General features: G+C 42.8%; 1 protein-coding gene and 2 long non-coding RNA genes across 6 annotated transcripts in view; 1 reads left to right on the forward strand and 2 right to left on the reverse strand.

Annotated features, from left to right (window-relative positions):
* Nucleotides 1–16,404, forward strand: part of KANK1 (KN motif and ankyrin repeat domains 1) — a 125,682-nt gene that overhangs the window by 68,007 nt on the left and 41,271 nt on the right. For all 4 annotated transcript variants that reach the window (XM_038170255.2, XM_072030828.1, XM_072030827.1 and 1 more), the window contains exon 3: nucleotides 7,525–7,641. In XM_038170255.2, the coding sequence (XP_038026183.1) occupies nucleotides 7,605–7,641 (37 nt within the window). In that variant the 5' untranslated portion in view covers nucleotides 7,525–7,604. The remainder of the gene's footprint in view (nucleotides 1–7,524; nucleotides 7,642–16,404) is intronic.
* LOC106014581 (uncharacterized) lies at nucleotides 955–3,119 on the reverse strand. The gene is made up of 3 exons (XR_001185987.5): nucleotides 3,020–3,119; nucleotides 1,993–2,019; nucleotides 955–1,597 (listed from the first exon to the last, which is right to left on the reverse strand). It is a non-coding gene; the product is annotated as an uncharacterized lncRNA (long non-coding RNA).
* Nucleotides 10,692–15,175, reverse strand: LOC140000639 (uncharacterized). Its single transcript, XR_011805694.1, has 3 exons — nucleotides 14,758–15,175; nucleotides 13,124–13,210; nucleotides 10,692–11,214 (listed from the first exon to the last, which is right to left on the reverse strand). It is a non-coding gene; the product is annotated as an uncharacterized lncRNA (long non-coding RNA).

The following is a 16,404-nucleotide window of genomic DNA, read 5'->3' on the forward strand; positions in this document are numbered from 1 at the left end:
TATTGCATTGCCTCGGTGCTATGACCAAGCTTGGATATGCTAAGAAAAGTATCAGATGTACTCTGCCTCATTTTATAAGATTATTCTTGGAGACAGTTTTTTAGTAAGGGGCTGTTCATGACAGGGGTGTCTCCTACATGGTTAGTACAAAAGGTACAAATCAGGTAAGTAAAATGATCTGGGAATGGAGCTGGCATGTGATCTGTGAGAGAATATTGAGGTTGGTAAAGAAACTGAGAGGCTGGGTAGGATGAATCTGCACTGACGTTCATAGAGTCCAGCAGAGCAAGAATTTGGAGGCACTCAGTAAAGTCCATAGGACATCAGTTTAAGACAGGAAAGAAAGTATTTCTTTATGCAGTGGAGCTTTCTGCTCCATGAGGCAGCAGGGGCTGGTGTTATTAGCAGTACCAGACGGGTACTAAACAAATTCGCAGAAGCTTAACATGGAATTGAAATGAAGTATAATTATACCTTCTGAAATTCCAAATCCACACAAGACCAACTCTGGGTGCTGGGAGAGCACAAAAAGTATGGATAGTAATTTGTCATCAGGGATGGGTGTACTGTCTTTAAATAGTATCTCGTGTTGCCACTGTTGAAAATAAGATAGTCTGGATGGACCATTTGACCTTCCTCATGATATGCTCATTATATCTGTGTCTGCTGGGTGCTATTTTGAAATCCTTCCCTTGTTGCTTGCTATGAGCAAGCCAGTGAGTGGCTTGTTTAGAACAGCTGATTTCTTTTCTGGATTCTTCAGGCCTGCTTGGGTTAATTCCGTCTGAAGGGAGGCCAAAATCCAACAGCTGGCAATAGAGTGCTGCTGTCATTGTTAACGAAGGTGACAAATCAATACTGGGGGAAATTCAGAAAATCACTGGGTGGCTATAAGGATCACGTGTCTTTGAAAGATTCTCATATACATCTGTTTTCCATGGCATCTGTATTGAAAGCAGCTCGGTAAAGCCCTGCTCCTGAGCAGTATGTAGGTGGTTTGGAAGGATGAAGCAGAATCTCAGACCAGGAGACCAGGAGGAGACCGTTTCCAAGTATGCAAAAGAAAACCCCTAAGACCTCAATGTTAGTGAAGGTTTTAAATTTTTTCTCTGCTTGCAGAAATAACAAGGAGGGCAGACCTCTTAATGCAAGCCTGCTTAGGTGAGGGAAAGACAGTATAGGACATACTGATGAAGGTGACCAATGGTTAATTCCAATCTAGCCTGAGACGTTGTGTTGGCTGGGAATTTGCTGTTCAAGAGCAACAAAGATTTGATTTGTTTGTCTTATTTGTTTGTTTATTTGTATTTGTGATGGGACAGAAACATGTGCCCTCGCTAGGATCACTCACTGTTTTCTCCAGATCGCTGACTCAGGTCCCAGATGCTCTGAGCCATCACTCTTCTTAACAGAGCTTAGCTCAGCTTTTGCCTAAAGCTCTGCTGTTAAGAGACCTTGTACAGGCCAGTGCTGTAAGTGGAGTGAGTGAAGAAGGCAGGCAGGTAAATTCATGCTGTCTGTAGCCATATCTTGTAATTAACTTGCCTGCTGAAAGGATTTACAAGGCTTCTTTTACCGCCATCTTACTGCAGATCCTCTGGGGAAAAAAAAAAAAAAAAAAAAAGGATACCATTGTGAGACGGCTTAATTTTTATTTTTATTTTTTTTGGTTGCCTGCTTAAATGCAGTCCAAAATCAACTGCCTATTATACTGTCCATAGGAACAATAATCACTGTTGATAGCATAGACTGAATCACAACAGACTGCTGCCTGAGAGAATCTGCAGGATTCTAGGGTGGCCTAGGCAAAGCAGCCCGTGTTAGTGATTTATTTTGCTAAGTTAGTGAGATTTAAGCAGGAACTGAAGTTGCACAGCTTTGCTTGTGATGTGGATAGCAACATTAAAAAGACATTATCTTTGGAAAGCATGTGAATGGGTTAATTGTTACATAATTAAGTGAAACTTAAAATTGTTCCCAGTCTACACTTACCTCAAAATAGACTGCTTTGTGTCTGACCTAAAAAGAAAAAAATAAAAAGAAGCTCACGCACTTGCATTCTTACCTGGTTTTTAGCTTTATCTAATCATAAAGAAGAACAACAACAACAAAAATGACTTCTTCTTCCTTACAAGCCTTGCCTCTCTATTTATTTGCCACCTGTACCGATAAACATATGGATAAAAAGAACCCAAACACAGTAGGGGTAGGATTGAAAAGAGACTATCAGTGATCTACGCAGTCATTCTCCCAGGGTAGATACCAACCACAGACCAACTCCCCACATACTTTCTCTTTTGCTGCTGCTGGCTCCAGCCCTTGCTTCATTTAAATTGCACCTGGCGTATTTGGTTGAGAATGTGAATTAAGTTGCAGATGTTCCAATTTCCTGTAGAGCCTCACAACTTTGGAAAGTGCTTGCCCCTCTGGCTGAGCAGGAGGGGGGATTTCTAGTGCCATTTTCCTGTTGCAGCTAAAGAAATTACCATCCATGTGTTTAGATGGATTTTGCATGTGTCTTGGCTCTTCTTTGCAAATGTTATCTGTGTCTTGTAGAATGAAACTAGGCGAGTTTTACTGCCAGGACGACCCACATGTGAGAGGGAAGTGTCAGGTAGCAGTTTTGTTGCACTGATCTATAGCAAAAATGGAGCACTACCAGTTCTGAATTGTTGCATCTTGTGGGTCAATTTGCTCTGTCAAATCCATCCATCCCAGGCCTACTGAATCTTCTTTGTGCTTGCTGGGCAGGATTACAGAGATGCTTTCTTTCCTGGGCCCATCCTCTGGCCTCTGAGTGAGTCCATCTGAGCACCTGGGAGCCAGTACCTTTGAATCCCACAGCTCTTAATCCAAATCTTAAATAGTAGCATCTTGGTGTCCTAGCCATACTCACTCATGAGTGGTTCAGGATATCTCTAGATCTGGAGCCTGTGTTCAGTGGTTGATGTGACCATGTAGCCTTATCAGTCCATGCATGCCATGAGAAAAAAGAAAAGTTGTACGCATCTCTACTTACCCTCAAGCTGTGCTGCTTGGGAAGCCAAGGCCTGTCTCCTTGAATCCCTCAAGCAAGCGTTTGTGCATCACCATTTCCCATAAGTGACTGTGGCACCTGGACAGAAAGAATTTCATGGTTGTTCTTCTGAGTTAAGTGCTGAGTTATCTTTCTTTTCCACTAAGTGTTGCCCCTCTGTCATTCTACAACTGCTCTTAGATTTAACTTCAATGTTTTTCTGGCTGAAAGCATTCTTGCTAACATTGGTGGGAGCCTGGATTTTCTGTGAAGTCTGTGATTCTGTGTCTGCAGCTCTGCTGTGGAGATGTCAGGACTGATGCATACTTAGGTATTTCTGGCTCAGGAATACCAGCATAGCTGTAGGTGACCCAATGAGATGCAACTCAAAGAGGAACAAGGTGCCTGTCCCTTGTGATTAGGACGTAGACTTGATGATTTGCCTAAAGAATCACCATTCTGGAAAAACCTGTAAAAGCTGGGGTGTCGTGATAGTTTGTAGAAACTGGGGATCATGTGTGTGTAAAGTTTCTGCTTTGGAACCTGAGGGCAGAAGAGAGTTTGAATATCTAATTCAAAACACTTGAAACAACTGCTCCATTGAGCAATAACTCTTCATATAGCTAGTTTGTGCTTGTTTTGCATTTGCCCTAGGGTCTGTAAATCACAATTCATAGGCAGGCATAGGGAGAGCATGTAAAAACACATGGGCAAAAAGTCAAAGAGTTGGGAAGGGAATATATAAGCTCTTCTATTTTTTTTTGGTGAGATGTCTGCACTGGAGAACACGCTTTGTTACAGCCGTCTGTTTTCTTCCTCTGTGTTTTAGCTGACCTCCAGTGTTGTCCTGTGCCTTGCCCACACAAGAGGCTTCTATTGAAGTGCAGCTCTTGTGGTGCGTGTTGCTGGGGAATCACATGCAGTACCTTTCTAAAAGTGGCCAATGTACTTGCCAGTAAAGCTTCAGAAATTCAGTTCTGTATGTTACAGCTCAAAATGGTATGAATTCCCTTCCTCTGTGAGTCTGCTGAGTGAGGCTGGATTTTTTTCATACTTTGATGGTTGTTTAATAAGCAGATTGTAAACTTTAATTGCATTTCATCCAAAAAACCCGCAACCATACACAAGAAAACAAAAACAACAACAAAATTATTTCAGTTATGTGAGGTAGTAAATTATTAGACTCTATCTTTTTCTCTTTTTCCTGTTTTTGGTATACCTTGGGCTGAATTTGCTTCCTAAATTATTTTATTAATCATAATTTAAGCTCAGAAGCAGTACTGCCTTAACTAAAGGTAAGTGTGTATCATAACAGAGGTGCTTCAGTCTGCACAACTTTGAAACCAATAGAAGTGTACCCAGAAGGGAGTTTGTTCTAGGTCAATTATGTTTCTTTAAGCCACAACAAAATGTAGACCTGAGGCCCTGTTTTGGCTTTCAGCACTGTCTTATTAATTTTATGACAACTCTTACCTCAACTGCATTTGCTTCGTGCTATTAGAAAGCTCTCCTCATGCATGCCTCTGATAGTGACTAGTATTTCTGAAGCAAATAGAGAGCTCTGAAGCTGCACACTTAAAAAACAAAAGCAAAAAACAATGACCAAACAAAAAATCCTTTCATGTAGTACCGAATGATGTTTTCCTAAGAAGTTATGGGGAGTATAAGACAACCCTACCTAGTCTGCCAGTGGGAAGGAAGAAGGCATCTCAGCCTCCTGGCCTCTGAAGTGTTGGACATAGGTGTTGGTTAAGAGCGTGACTTCATATAAACACAGAATGGTTGGCGTTGGAAGGGACCCTAAAGCCTATCCAGTTCCACCCCCCTGCCATGGGCAGGGACACCTCCCACCAGACCAGGTTGCTTAAAACCCCATCCAGCCTGGCCTTGAGCACCTCCAGGGATGGGGCATCCACAGCTTCTCTGGGCAACCTGTGCCAGGGCCTCACCATCCTCAGCATAAAGATTTTCTTCCTAATGTTTAACCTAAATCTATCATCTTTTAGTTTAAAGCCATTATTCCTTACTCAGTGGAGATGATGTTAACCTGATGCCTACCTAACCAACATTTGTACCAAATTTCCTCACCTTCCAGCTGGTCAGGTGCATGTGGCTCCCTCTGCACAAGCACTGGGAGCTGTGCAGCTGTGGTGTGCACTGAGTAAGCCCAGGGAGCTAGCCAACATCCAGCCCAGCAGAAGTGCTGAGGCAGGACACTGGAGGGCTATGGCCAGATGGATGCAAACCCCTTGTCGGGTTTTCTCAGCAGTGTCTCTCGAGCTTTCTTTGGCTGCAGTTACATAGGAAGTTGCGGATGGACAGGACATTAGGTTGCCTGATAAAGTAAGGGCTACACCCACGCTGAGGGCACCCTAATCTGCCTCTCTGTTTGCTTTGCAGTGGTGCGAGCCTTGTGCTGCAGCCACATACAGTAAACGTACACAGTGAAAGTAGGGAAGCACTCCTGTTGCTGCCCCAGTGACGTTAAACAAATTAAAGTAGGTGAATTAATTCAGCTCTGTCTACCCTTCAGTGCACTGCTGGTAGTGTCTGCTGTCCCTCTAAGTGCAGTCTGTCCTGAGACAGTGGTCGTCCCGAGAAGCTTATCAGAGAAAGAAATCGATGGCATTTTTTTCATTAGACATTCACTGAGACTCAGTGAATTTACCTATTGTGAACATAAAGCATCACCTTATCTCCTGACTGCAGTGGCAGAAACAGGAACAATGCTTTAGAATTTAATGCTTTGGAAGGAAGTAGTTAATATTTTGCTAAAAGCAGATTTCAGACTTTGATCCTGGCTGCAAACACAGCCAGATATGTGCTTTACTATTCTTTTTAACCATACCTCATTGTTCCAGAAATCTGATATTAATGTTATGCCTGTGATCTTGTGGTGGGCCACTTTGGCTGTGTTGGATGCCTGCTTTTATGTTATATTTTATTCTGTTTGTAGGTTTTTGCTGATATGGTCTTCTTGACACCTCTGTGTCCCTGCCATTCTTTCAGCAAGAGATTGTAAATTAAGAAAAGAAAAATATGTTGGAGCTTGGAGAGGACGAGTTGCAATGGAGGTCTTTCTGCATTCTTGGAAAATTAATGTCAAGATTGTATTAGAAATGTAGTGATTTGTAATTGTGTTCCCAGAAGGGGAGAGCTAAGCTGTGTCATCCCTTGTGATGGAGTGCTGTCACTTGTGAGAGACAACTGGCTTCTCTGTCAGCTGGTGTATCTTTGACTCAGCATGCACATTGTTCGCACTAATTCTTTTCTGGATTTTCTATTCCTTGGCTAATCTGCTTACCTCTTAAATACTTCCATGCACATACTGTCAGAGCCAAATCAAATATAATTGGAAAAATGTGACAGGTTTGTCAAGGACCTGTCAGAGTAAGTCAGACTGGGATCATAGAAGCAGGGTGTTCTTGATACACATGAGCTCCATCTTTGAGTCAAAAAAGCTAAATGCTGTTTGGACTGTAGAAAGCTTGAACTGGAGCCAAGAGGAAGCTTCTCAGCAGTACAGGCTGAGTTAAATTCTGTTGGTCTGAGGATAAGGGCTGCAAGCAGACTGCTTTGCAGTGGGCAGGAGAGGAGTAGCAGGAACCCTGCTAAGGACCCAGCAAGGCTGGCCTTGCAGAGCTAACTGGCAGCCAGGTAGCTGCAAAACTGCTGCCAGTTTTGCTTCTACCTCTTGTTTGGCTTCTGTTCTGCATCCACCCACCCAGGGCAGCAGCGTCTTCTCCGTGCACCTGCAGCCTGAGCTTCAGGCAGGCTCTGCCTCTCCATGCAGCTCCCCATGGATGGAGCTCACGGGCCCCTGCTGAGTCTGTTGCATGGGTGCTGAAAACAAAGCATGTGAATATCAGAGGTGTTACCACAGAGACCTGCAAGGGATGGGTGTTGCAGGTAGTTGTGCATCTTCCAGGCCTGGAGTCCGTGCCAGCTCTGGGCCCCCCGTGTCAGTATGCTGGTTCCACATGGTAGCCATCAGCCAAGTGGTTTATCATGGCACAGGGATGCTCAGGCTTGCCTTGGATGTCTCTATGGTGCTTATCTTCTACCCTCACTTCTGCTGTGGGGACACCAGAGCTTAGAAAGGATAACCAGTCCAGCACTGATGCAGCTGCATTGGTACAGATGTGGTAGCAGCTCTTCTGTAAGTGCCCTTTACTTAGCACCCTCTAATCCCATTTCTATAAGCCACAGGATTGTCTGAAACTTCATGTATGCCAGCAAATTGGAGGAATCTGTTGTGGTACAAAGGAAGCTAGAGAAGAAAGCTGAAAAGCTCAGGGTAGGGGGAAAAAAAAAAAAAAAAAAAAAAAAAAAAGGTAGCTCTGGGTTATGTGAGAGCTGAGGCTTATTAAGAGAAATACAATGTGAGTGACTGCTGTGGTTAAATTTGTACTGAAGGTGAGACTTTAACACTTGAAAATATCCACTGCTTAATGCACTTAACTTCTAAAACTGCACATTTTTAACTGCCTTCTTCTCATTTGTTTCAGGTTGCATGTCTGGTTGGACTTGATGCATGACATTTGCATGACAGCTAACAACCTTGCTCTGGATGTGTCACTGAGCAGACATGGCCTACCCAGCAAATACTAACGGCAGTGCTGCAGGTAACTAATTGGGAATGCTTTTCCCACTTCGGATCATTACATTTTCTGGCTTGCCTTTTCCTTACATTGTGAAAGCAGCAGAAAGGGGAAGCAGCAGCAGTCAAAACTAAACACTGAAAAGTAATTTCCTGGTCAACCAGGGTCTGTCCATCCTACCCCTATGTCCCCATCCACCCAATAACCTATATTCTATAGGTTAAACATTTATATGTTTAATTAAACATTTAAAAAATTAAAACATTTATATGTTATGTTATATAAAAACATATGTTATATGTTTTTGTTAAAAACAAAAATTAAACATTTATATGTTTAAAATGTGGAAATTTGTTTGCAAATGTGCAAGGGATGGCATCTCAGTCTGTCAGCATGAAGCACCATCCACTTCCATGGACCTACACAGGCTTAAACCAGACTCGGAGAGGCCTGGGGGTGTACTGTAAGAGGTTGTCTGGTGGTTATCTAGTGCCCATAGCTGCTTTGTGAGATTAACCAGTTCTTTTGCATTGAATATGCAGCCCATCCTGATCACCCCTATGGGTTTGGCTAATTTTAATTTACTCTGTTGGTTCTAAGCAAGCAATGTCAAGAGGAGTTTTTCATTATTTCAAGAAGCTACTGAGATGTCTGTTTTGGTTGGGTGATACTCTGAAGCAGATTGCTTGTCATGTTCAAAGGTTGCTGAGAAGGCCTCGTAGGTCAGGAAAGGGCAGAGATTGCAGAATGACCGATAAAAGTGCGGTAGTGGTGTTCCTCTTGCAGTTGTGTCAATATTTTCCTGTTCTCCTGATCGCTACCCAAACATAACTTCAGCCCACTAAAGCCCAGGCATCTACAGGGGGATTATATGGAAAATTTCAAGTGCATGGCAGGAGCTTGTGTGTGCTCTTTTGAGACCTCTTAATGTAGGTATGGTGGGAAATGGATTTATCAATACAGGCTGGGGTGGCTGGGATCAATCTAAACATCCTGAAGAAGAACATTAAATACCTCTTTTGTTATGCGTATGTACAAAAACTTCAGCTTTTTTTATTGCTAAGGTTCATGTTCAAATTATATTCACTGGATCCTGACACGTAAATGTTAAAAATTGGCTTATCTGGAAGATTTTAGCACCGGCCTCATTAGCAAGTATGTTCTGTCATGGAAACTAATCCTAAATTATTGGATATGCTCACTATAGAATTTTTATAATTAGTGCAAGAGATTAAAGTATTTTGGGTGTGGGAAATTAGAAATATGGAGTCTCATTATCTGCAATTAAGCAAAACAAGGAATCTCTTTTTAAAGGCCAGTGGGAATTATACGAAAATATTGAAGTTACCATTTTCTATTGCTGATTCAAGACTGAATTTACCAATGCTACTAAGTCTTGAAAAAGGATGTTTTCTCCCTCCTCCATTACCATTCCATACTTTTATATAATTAGAGGTAACATTCTCTAAAAAAACTCTATTCTTTTGTAATCTTTTTGAGAAGGGAGACTTCAAAATGTCTGTTGTGTGACTCACCCATAGCTGCTTATTTCTTGTCCCCCTCTACTCCCCATATAATTTGCCTTTTTTTTTTAGTAGTATGCTTTAAACTTAAGTCATGCAGAACAATTTCCTCTGCTTAGAAGGAAGGAAAAGTTGTGCATGAACTGTTACTGATTGGTTTACTAATTTTTCCCCCTGCAGTAGGACTGTTTAATGGAAAAGTTTATATACGATATTTAAGTGTAAAAAAGCTAAATGTTTGTACAGGGGATGTGTTAATGCAAGATGAAGTTTTAGTTTCAGGATTGTTATGCAAACAAGACTTCTTGCAGGATAGAAGCTGTTTGTTCCCTTAATCGCAGAAAGACGCTATAATGAATTGCAAGTATTTAATTCAAAACGAAATTGGACAACATTTTGCAGAGGCTGTCAGGACTTGTTGGCTTTACAAACCCTTCAGGCCAGCGTTCTAACATGCAGCTATGTGTGCAGCTATGTACGCCTGCGTCTCCAAATCCTTAGCATTTCATAATGGACAAACTATTGGGCTGCAAATACGTGTGATTTGTTATCCTGCTGAGCTGTCTGGGAGAGAATGCCTTTGGATGAGCAGGAGCTGATTTGGGCGTTGGAGGTACTGAAGCAAGCTGCTTAATTGCATGGAGCTCTAAGAGTGGAAAGACAAACTTCTGGGGTGGTGTTTTCTTCACTGGCTGAATCAATCAGCAACAGGAAAAAGAACTAGAAAGACTTGTTACGGACTGCTAAGCTGCGTATGTTACTTGAATATTTTGGCAAGTTTGACCACATGTTCAGCCGCATTCGAGTATGAGGTGACTAAGGAGCAGTGGTTTGCTTTGGTTAACTCGAGAATGTGAGTACCTGCACTGTTAAATGATTATGCCTCTCTGACATTTCGGTAAATTTTTTTTCATTATACAAGCCTAAATGGACTGCTGCTGCTGCAGATAAAATCTAAAGAGGAATGCTTGAATTTGGAAATCGTTTGCAGGAAGGAATTAAACTATTTTGCATTTGTATAGAGAACTTTTTAAAGGATGTTTCTTGGAAGTACATTTGCTGTAAATATTTTCAGTGAGTATGCATGTGAGATAAGCTACAAAGCAAGTAATGACTTTATCATGAAAGCGGTGATCATAATTTTCACTGCCTCTTGCATATTTCAGCGAAGACATGTACTTTAAATGTGGCTAATAAATAACATAGACCGTGATTTAGACTTTATTGCTGTTTGTCAATAGTTTTGCTTTCTGCTGAATTACGAACTTAGTTTTATCACTCTGTTCCTGATTTCACTGCACAGACATCTTGTAGTGAACTGTATTTCTTTCAGCTGCAAGCATGTTTGTTTTGTGTCTTTGCATTTTGGAAAATGTAGATTTGGTTCTGGTGTTGGGAGTAGGCTCTCTCAACTTTTTTCTCTCTCCTTGGAAAATAGGTTAGGTCTCTCTAACACGGGTGATAGATTGGCACTTGAGGAAAAAAAGTTGCTTCATTTTATTGGTTATGTGCTGAGTATTCACACTGTTTGCTGCTTTGAGTCTGCCCCAGTGTCTCAGTCCAGTAAACTCAGGTTTAAGCACCGCTGTAGAAGTCCAGAGCCTGCCATGCACTCATACAGGGAGCTGCAGCAGGAGCTGGGAAATGTCTGTGAGGAGCTACTGGGAGGCTGGCCTTGTTTTGGTACATAATATTAAGTAATTTCTCTTTGCACAAGACAAAAAAAATAAAAATAAAAAAATAAAAAAGTGATTATTTTTCAAAATAACATTAGTGTCTTCATTAACTGCTGGGTGAAACTTCCAGTAATTGTTAGCTTCTGTGCTTGCTAGGACTAATGCATAAATCATCTATCTAATGAGGCTGTGCAAATGTTTTTGTAAGTGGTATCTGCAGAAAGCCCACCCAGTCAGCTATGAAAAGCACAGTGAACCACCTGTCTGGAACTTACCTGGCAGTTTGCAAATAATGTTGGCTGGATTTTAATATTTTTTCACTAATACTTGATTTGCTGAAACTTTGTTTTCAAAGGCACTGAATGGTGTGAAATTCCACTGCAATTCCATTAACTCTGCTGTAGAAAACAAGGAAGTGGCAAAACAAACATAGGAAACTGATTTACAAAGATAAAGATTAAAAACCTTATTTGTTTCTAACAGTAATGAAAACATCTGTTTTATTTGACTTCCCTAAGCACCTCATGCTCTGTATCCCGAGCTTGCAGAATTGTCAGTCATCTCTCTAACAAGAAAATAAAAAAAAATAAAATAAAATAAATTATGGAAGAAAAGCTTTTCCAGTTTTCTTCAGTAGGATGGACTGCAGGGGTCAGTATAACAAGGCTGTTGCACAAACCCTTTCTTCACTTTGCTGTAAAGCAGATGCATATTGTTTCCTGAACGTGGCATCTGAGGTCTTCTCTTCTTCATCCTTTCTCTTTTCTCCCTTTCCTCTCTGCCTTCCCTCTCACTCTGTTTTCAGGATTTGGGTTTGTTTTCATGCCTTTCTATCCCACTTTGTACATACTTTTGCTCATAAGAGCGTACTCCTCCTCACACAGGTTCATTTGAACTGTGTGTTTAACTTGCCTCTATTCTTTACCTCCTTCAGATTGGCACACGGTCCCCAAAGCTGTTGGCATCACAGCAGGTCACCATCACTGTCATTGTTCTCTTCACATCCATAAAGCAAGGAATTGCTGCTGTCTCCTTCTTCCCTGAAGCAGCCAGTGTGTGGGCACCAAGTGCCTGTGGACAGGAGCTTCGGAGGTAGAGTCCAGCCTCCTGGACAAGATGTGACCTCTAGCAGGCTCTGGTGGCCACAGCCAATACAGAGAGCAGCTGAGACTGTGGGGCTGCAGGGGATTTGGTGGTGGACATAAACCATTTTTGAGTGTTAGTCTCACTGCTGGAGCCCGTTGTCCCTCTGATTATTTCACATGTGCAAAGTTACTCTGCATATATGTATACTTGCTGAGAGTAAATGCTTTTATCATACTCATCCTCTGCATTAATTTGTAAGGTTCTTACCAAACCTTTCTAGACACATTTGTAGTTACAGATCTGTTTGAGTTAGAGTCTCTTCTATAATTTGATTTTTGATGCAAATAATCTTTGGCAACGTGCATGGATTTTTTGCATGTTCCCAGCCTCATGAGCTGAAGTGTACCCTAAAGAAGATAGTGCCACGCACCAGAACTTTACCTGTGCAACTAATTTTAGCTGAATATCCACTGGTTTTCATCGACTCTCAGTTAATAAATGGAAATTTACAGCAGTGAGCTACAGAAGTAGCAACTGGAATTGCTGATTGCTCAGCTAGCCTGACACAGCTTTTATTTGGCAATTTGGTTGGGTCAGGACTGCAGTGAGAGTCTGCTTAACCCAGAGCTTGCTGCCCTACCATGCTCCCTACTCCAGAGCTACATCTGTTCCCCATCAGAGCTAACAGGGACACGTGCACGTGGAAGGTGTGCTTTGGTAGCTGGTGGGACATGTGCCATTGAGAGAGCCTGCTGGATTGCCACGTAGCCTTGTGCTTTCTGCATGGGCAGATGGTGTGTGGGGCTGTTGCTGCTGCACTGCTCCTGCCTCGCCTAGTGAGTCACCCTGGTGGTGCCCAGTATTTAAAAACAAGCGAGGGTGGGACCTTGAAATCTGTGGGGTGAAGGGTGAGTGAGCCTCGAGTGATTTCACATCAGCTTTATATCATAAAGCGTATCAAAATTTCCATCGGTATGCTGCAGTACGCTTACTGATGCCAGATCTGCCTTAAGGACAGATGGCTGGAGATGCAGCACACGATCTCACAGCCAGTGCCAACTTTCTACTTGAATTAATAATTGTTTCTTCTGCAGCTGCTAGTTGATACCTGTAATCCAAGGTTGCAATGCTGCCACAACAGAATGGTTGAAAATAACACTGACTTGCATTTGCCCAACCTAGTGGCTTTTATCAGACCCTAGAGGAGCAGGGATCATATACCTTCTTTTCCATGGGACTTGTTGCTTGAAGAATGCCCTTCAGGCCTGATCTTGGAGTCTGACAGAAGGGACAAGAGCAGGAAGAACTCTGAAAGGATAGAGTAAAACAGTGTGGTTAGGAGCTGAGGGTGTAGCAGCCTTGCTAAGGTGCCCTCTGGATAGTCCAGTTCTTAGAAATGGCAATTGGATGGGGTGGCAAGCAGATGGCCCAAGACAGAAAGCCAAGTGAAGATGGTGATGCCTTGCAGAAGGACGAAGCATGATGAGAAACAGAAGAGATTTAATAGGTCTGTCTTGTGTGCAGAGATAACTGCAGTTCTTGTAGTCATGTCTGTCTTGTTCGGGATTATCTGCTGCAGCTTCCTAGGAGCTTCTGGCATCTCACCTAGACAGAAGACTTTTTTCATTCATCTCTGATGCAGGCTTGCTCATGGAGCAGTGCACACTTTCCTAGTGCCTGAGCTGCTGAGATGTACTTGCATCAGCTGTACGTGGACCTTCTCATGTGGCCTGCTTCTGCTGCCTGTGGAAATGAGTGCTCTCTGCACCCCTAGAGGCAAAAAGGGGTGCTGATCTTTCATTTTAAAGCCAGTGCTCAAGGGTCTAAACAGTCTGCCTTGCTGTTTGTAGTACCCTGTAATCTCACTGAGTTGGTGGAGTTAACAGTTGCCACCTGCTTCAGGTGACCCTGCTTGAGCAGGGGGGTTGGACTAGGTGACCTCCAGAGGTCCCTTCCAACTCCAGACATTCAGCAATAAAAGCCCTCAGGTCTTGTAATGAAGGTCACTACTTTGCACTGATCTAATGGCTGTCTGGTGGGAGGTGGGCATGCAGAGAAGCAGCCTGTGGGGCTTGGCTGAGGGCCAAGCACCAGTATTGGGGTAGGCTTGTGTCACAAGAAAAACGCAAGAACAAACTTTCTAGCTTTGAAAAATTATCCTCTCTCCATCCTCATCCTTCCCTCCCCTCAGTTCTCAAGGTACATAGAAGTGTACAACTCAGCAAATCACCCTACGGCCATTTTACCTACAAGAGTACATCTTGTCTTCAAAACTGTTTTGCGGTATTTCCCACTTCCATCCCAGATTCTCCTGCAGAATGCACTTTGGAAACAATGTGTATGAAACTTAAGAGTACCTGGTGTCCCTGGGGAAGGGAGGGGATTTTGTAGCCTTTAAAAGCGTACAGTCCTCCAGGGAAATGTCTTGGATGGGAATAGCTCGATTACAGCTGGTTGTCTTCTGTTGGTGAATGCCTGTGTTTAGACATGTTCCTTGCAGAAGAGTTTCTGCTGGAGGAAAAGTCCTTGGGAAGCTTTTCACAGAGGCTAGCTTGCTCCTCCCCCTTTTTGTGCCATTTGTTAGGCTTTGGGTTGGAAATGACAGAAAGGCAGCCCTTCCTGTATCATGTTTTCACAGCAGGCCTAGGGGCTGAGGGAGTGCTCATGCTGCCCACGTTGGCATCCTGCTCCATCTCCATTTCCTTCCTCTGGAAACACGATTCCCCTTGTTGGCAGCATGCAGATTCCTGCCAGGGTGTCCCCAGGTGACCAGCTCTGAGCTGACACAACGAAGTGTGCCCTCCTCCCCTTTCTTCCTTCAGTTCCCTCTGATTTCATCCGGAAATTGCACTTACCATATTGATTGAATCCAGTGGTTGACTTCCACTGTCAGATGCACCTTGCAGCACATGAGGTTTCGCAGATCCACCATGCACAAACAGGGCTCTCCACCTCCCATGTCTCTATCTTTTTAAAAATTCTTCATGGCATATGCTGAGGTTTTTTCTTCACCTGATTCTTCACACAGACATTGAAAACAGAACCAAGTGCTCAGATGTGCAGAGGAAGCTGTGTGTGATCCCATTGTCCTCCTTTATCCTCTCAGTACATCCTTCTCCACTCACCTCCTTCCCTACTTCCTTGTAGAAGCTGTAATGTGACCCTTGCCCCCTCACAGCCCTTCCCTTTTCTTGCTTGACTTCTCCTCCCTAGTTATCTCATATTGTAATACATGTTTTATGTAATTAAGTCTTCTGGATTTTCATTTATGCATTCCTAGATATTTTTTTCTACATGACAATATTTTCACTTTCCTTCAACATATGGGTCCTGTCTGTGATGCTCCCTTATTGCCCTTCAGTACTTATTTGAAAGGACTGCTCTGGAGGACAAGAGAGAGGGAGGGTGTGGATACTGTTTCTAATAGCTTGGTTTGAAGGTTTGGTCAGATTAGGGTGAGGATCAAATTAACTGATAATTGGGAACAGATTGTTCTCCCTATGTAAACCAGACATTGCTGGTCTAGAGCAGTCATTTTTTGCTGAGGGGCATGTTTGTTGATGTACTCCTAGCCCCTTTCCTGCCATCTCTACACAAAACCAACCCCTCTGCCTGGAGCAGCACTGTATGTGTTGCAGAAGATTTAATAATAAAAGCAAAGTGCGCTTGTGCAACTTCACTGCTGTCACTGGAATTTCAGGTCTAATCCTAGCAAACAGGCCAAATTTTAAGGTCTCATGTATGCTACTTGACAAATCGAAAATGTGCAGCTTAAAAAAAAAAAAAAGCAGTACAAGTACAATAACATGCATGGTTGTGGTTAGAAAAGTAGACTGACATTTGCATGTGATAAAAGCCCAAAGGCTAGATCAGAGAAGTCATTTTAAGGGATTATGAGGATTTTTAAATATTATTCTTTTTACTTCAAGAAGTCCTTGGTTAAACCTTTTCTCCCTTTCCTTTCCATTCTTCCCAAAGAAGAAATTGTGATTCTTAACTTTAGATGGGTATGTTTTTCTGTTTAAAGTGTAAATTAGAATCATTCATTTCTGCTCCTGTCTTCTGTTTCGCTTCATGGAGATAGATGGCTGTTACACAGGTTTTAAGCTTACCAATACTTGATTGTGCTCATGAGGCTGTGCATCCACTGCATCGCCCTTTAGATTTTCCCCATTCTCTCTTGCCATCATTAGTTACAGTCCTTTTCACTTCCTTTGCTCTCAGACAAGGGTGTCTGCCATCTAGGATGCTCCTCCTTTCCTTTCTGATCCCTGACTACCACCACCCCCCACAGGTATGGACTGCCCTTAAAGATCAGAGCCTTCACTCTCAACCTGCCTTGAGTGCTGTGGAAAACACAGTTAACAATTCTGGGAAAATTATTCTCCCTTTGCAAAGTTGTAAAGATACCAAGACTCAAGTGGCAAGTGCGTGGCTCAGCCAGACCGCCTCAGATCCCTGTAGAGCAGGACACCAGGAGCAGTGGAGCCCACTGTTCATCA

Source organism: Anas platyrhynchos, chromosome Z (genome assembly GCF_047663525.1).
Source record: "Anas platyrhynchos isolate ZD024472 breed Pekin duck chromosome Z, IASCAAS_PekinDuck_T2T, whole genome shotgun sequence".
Lineage (NCBI taxonomy): Eukaryota > Metazoa > Chordata > Aves > Anseriformes > Anatidae > Anas > Anas platyrhynchos.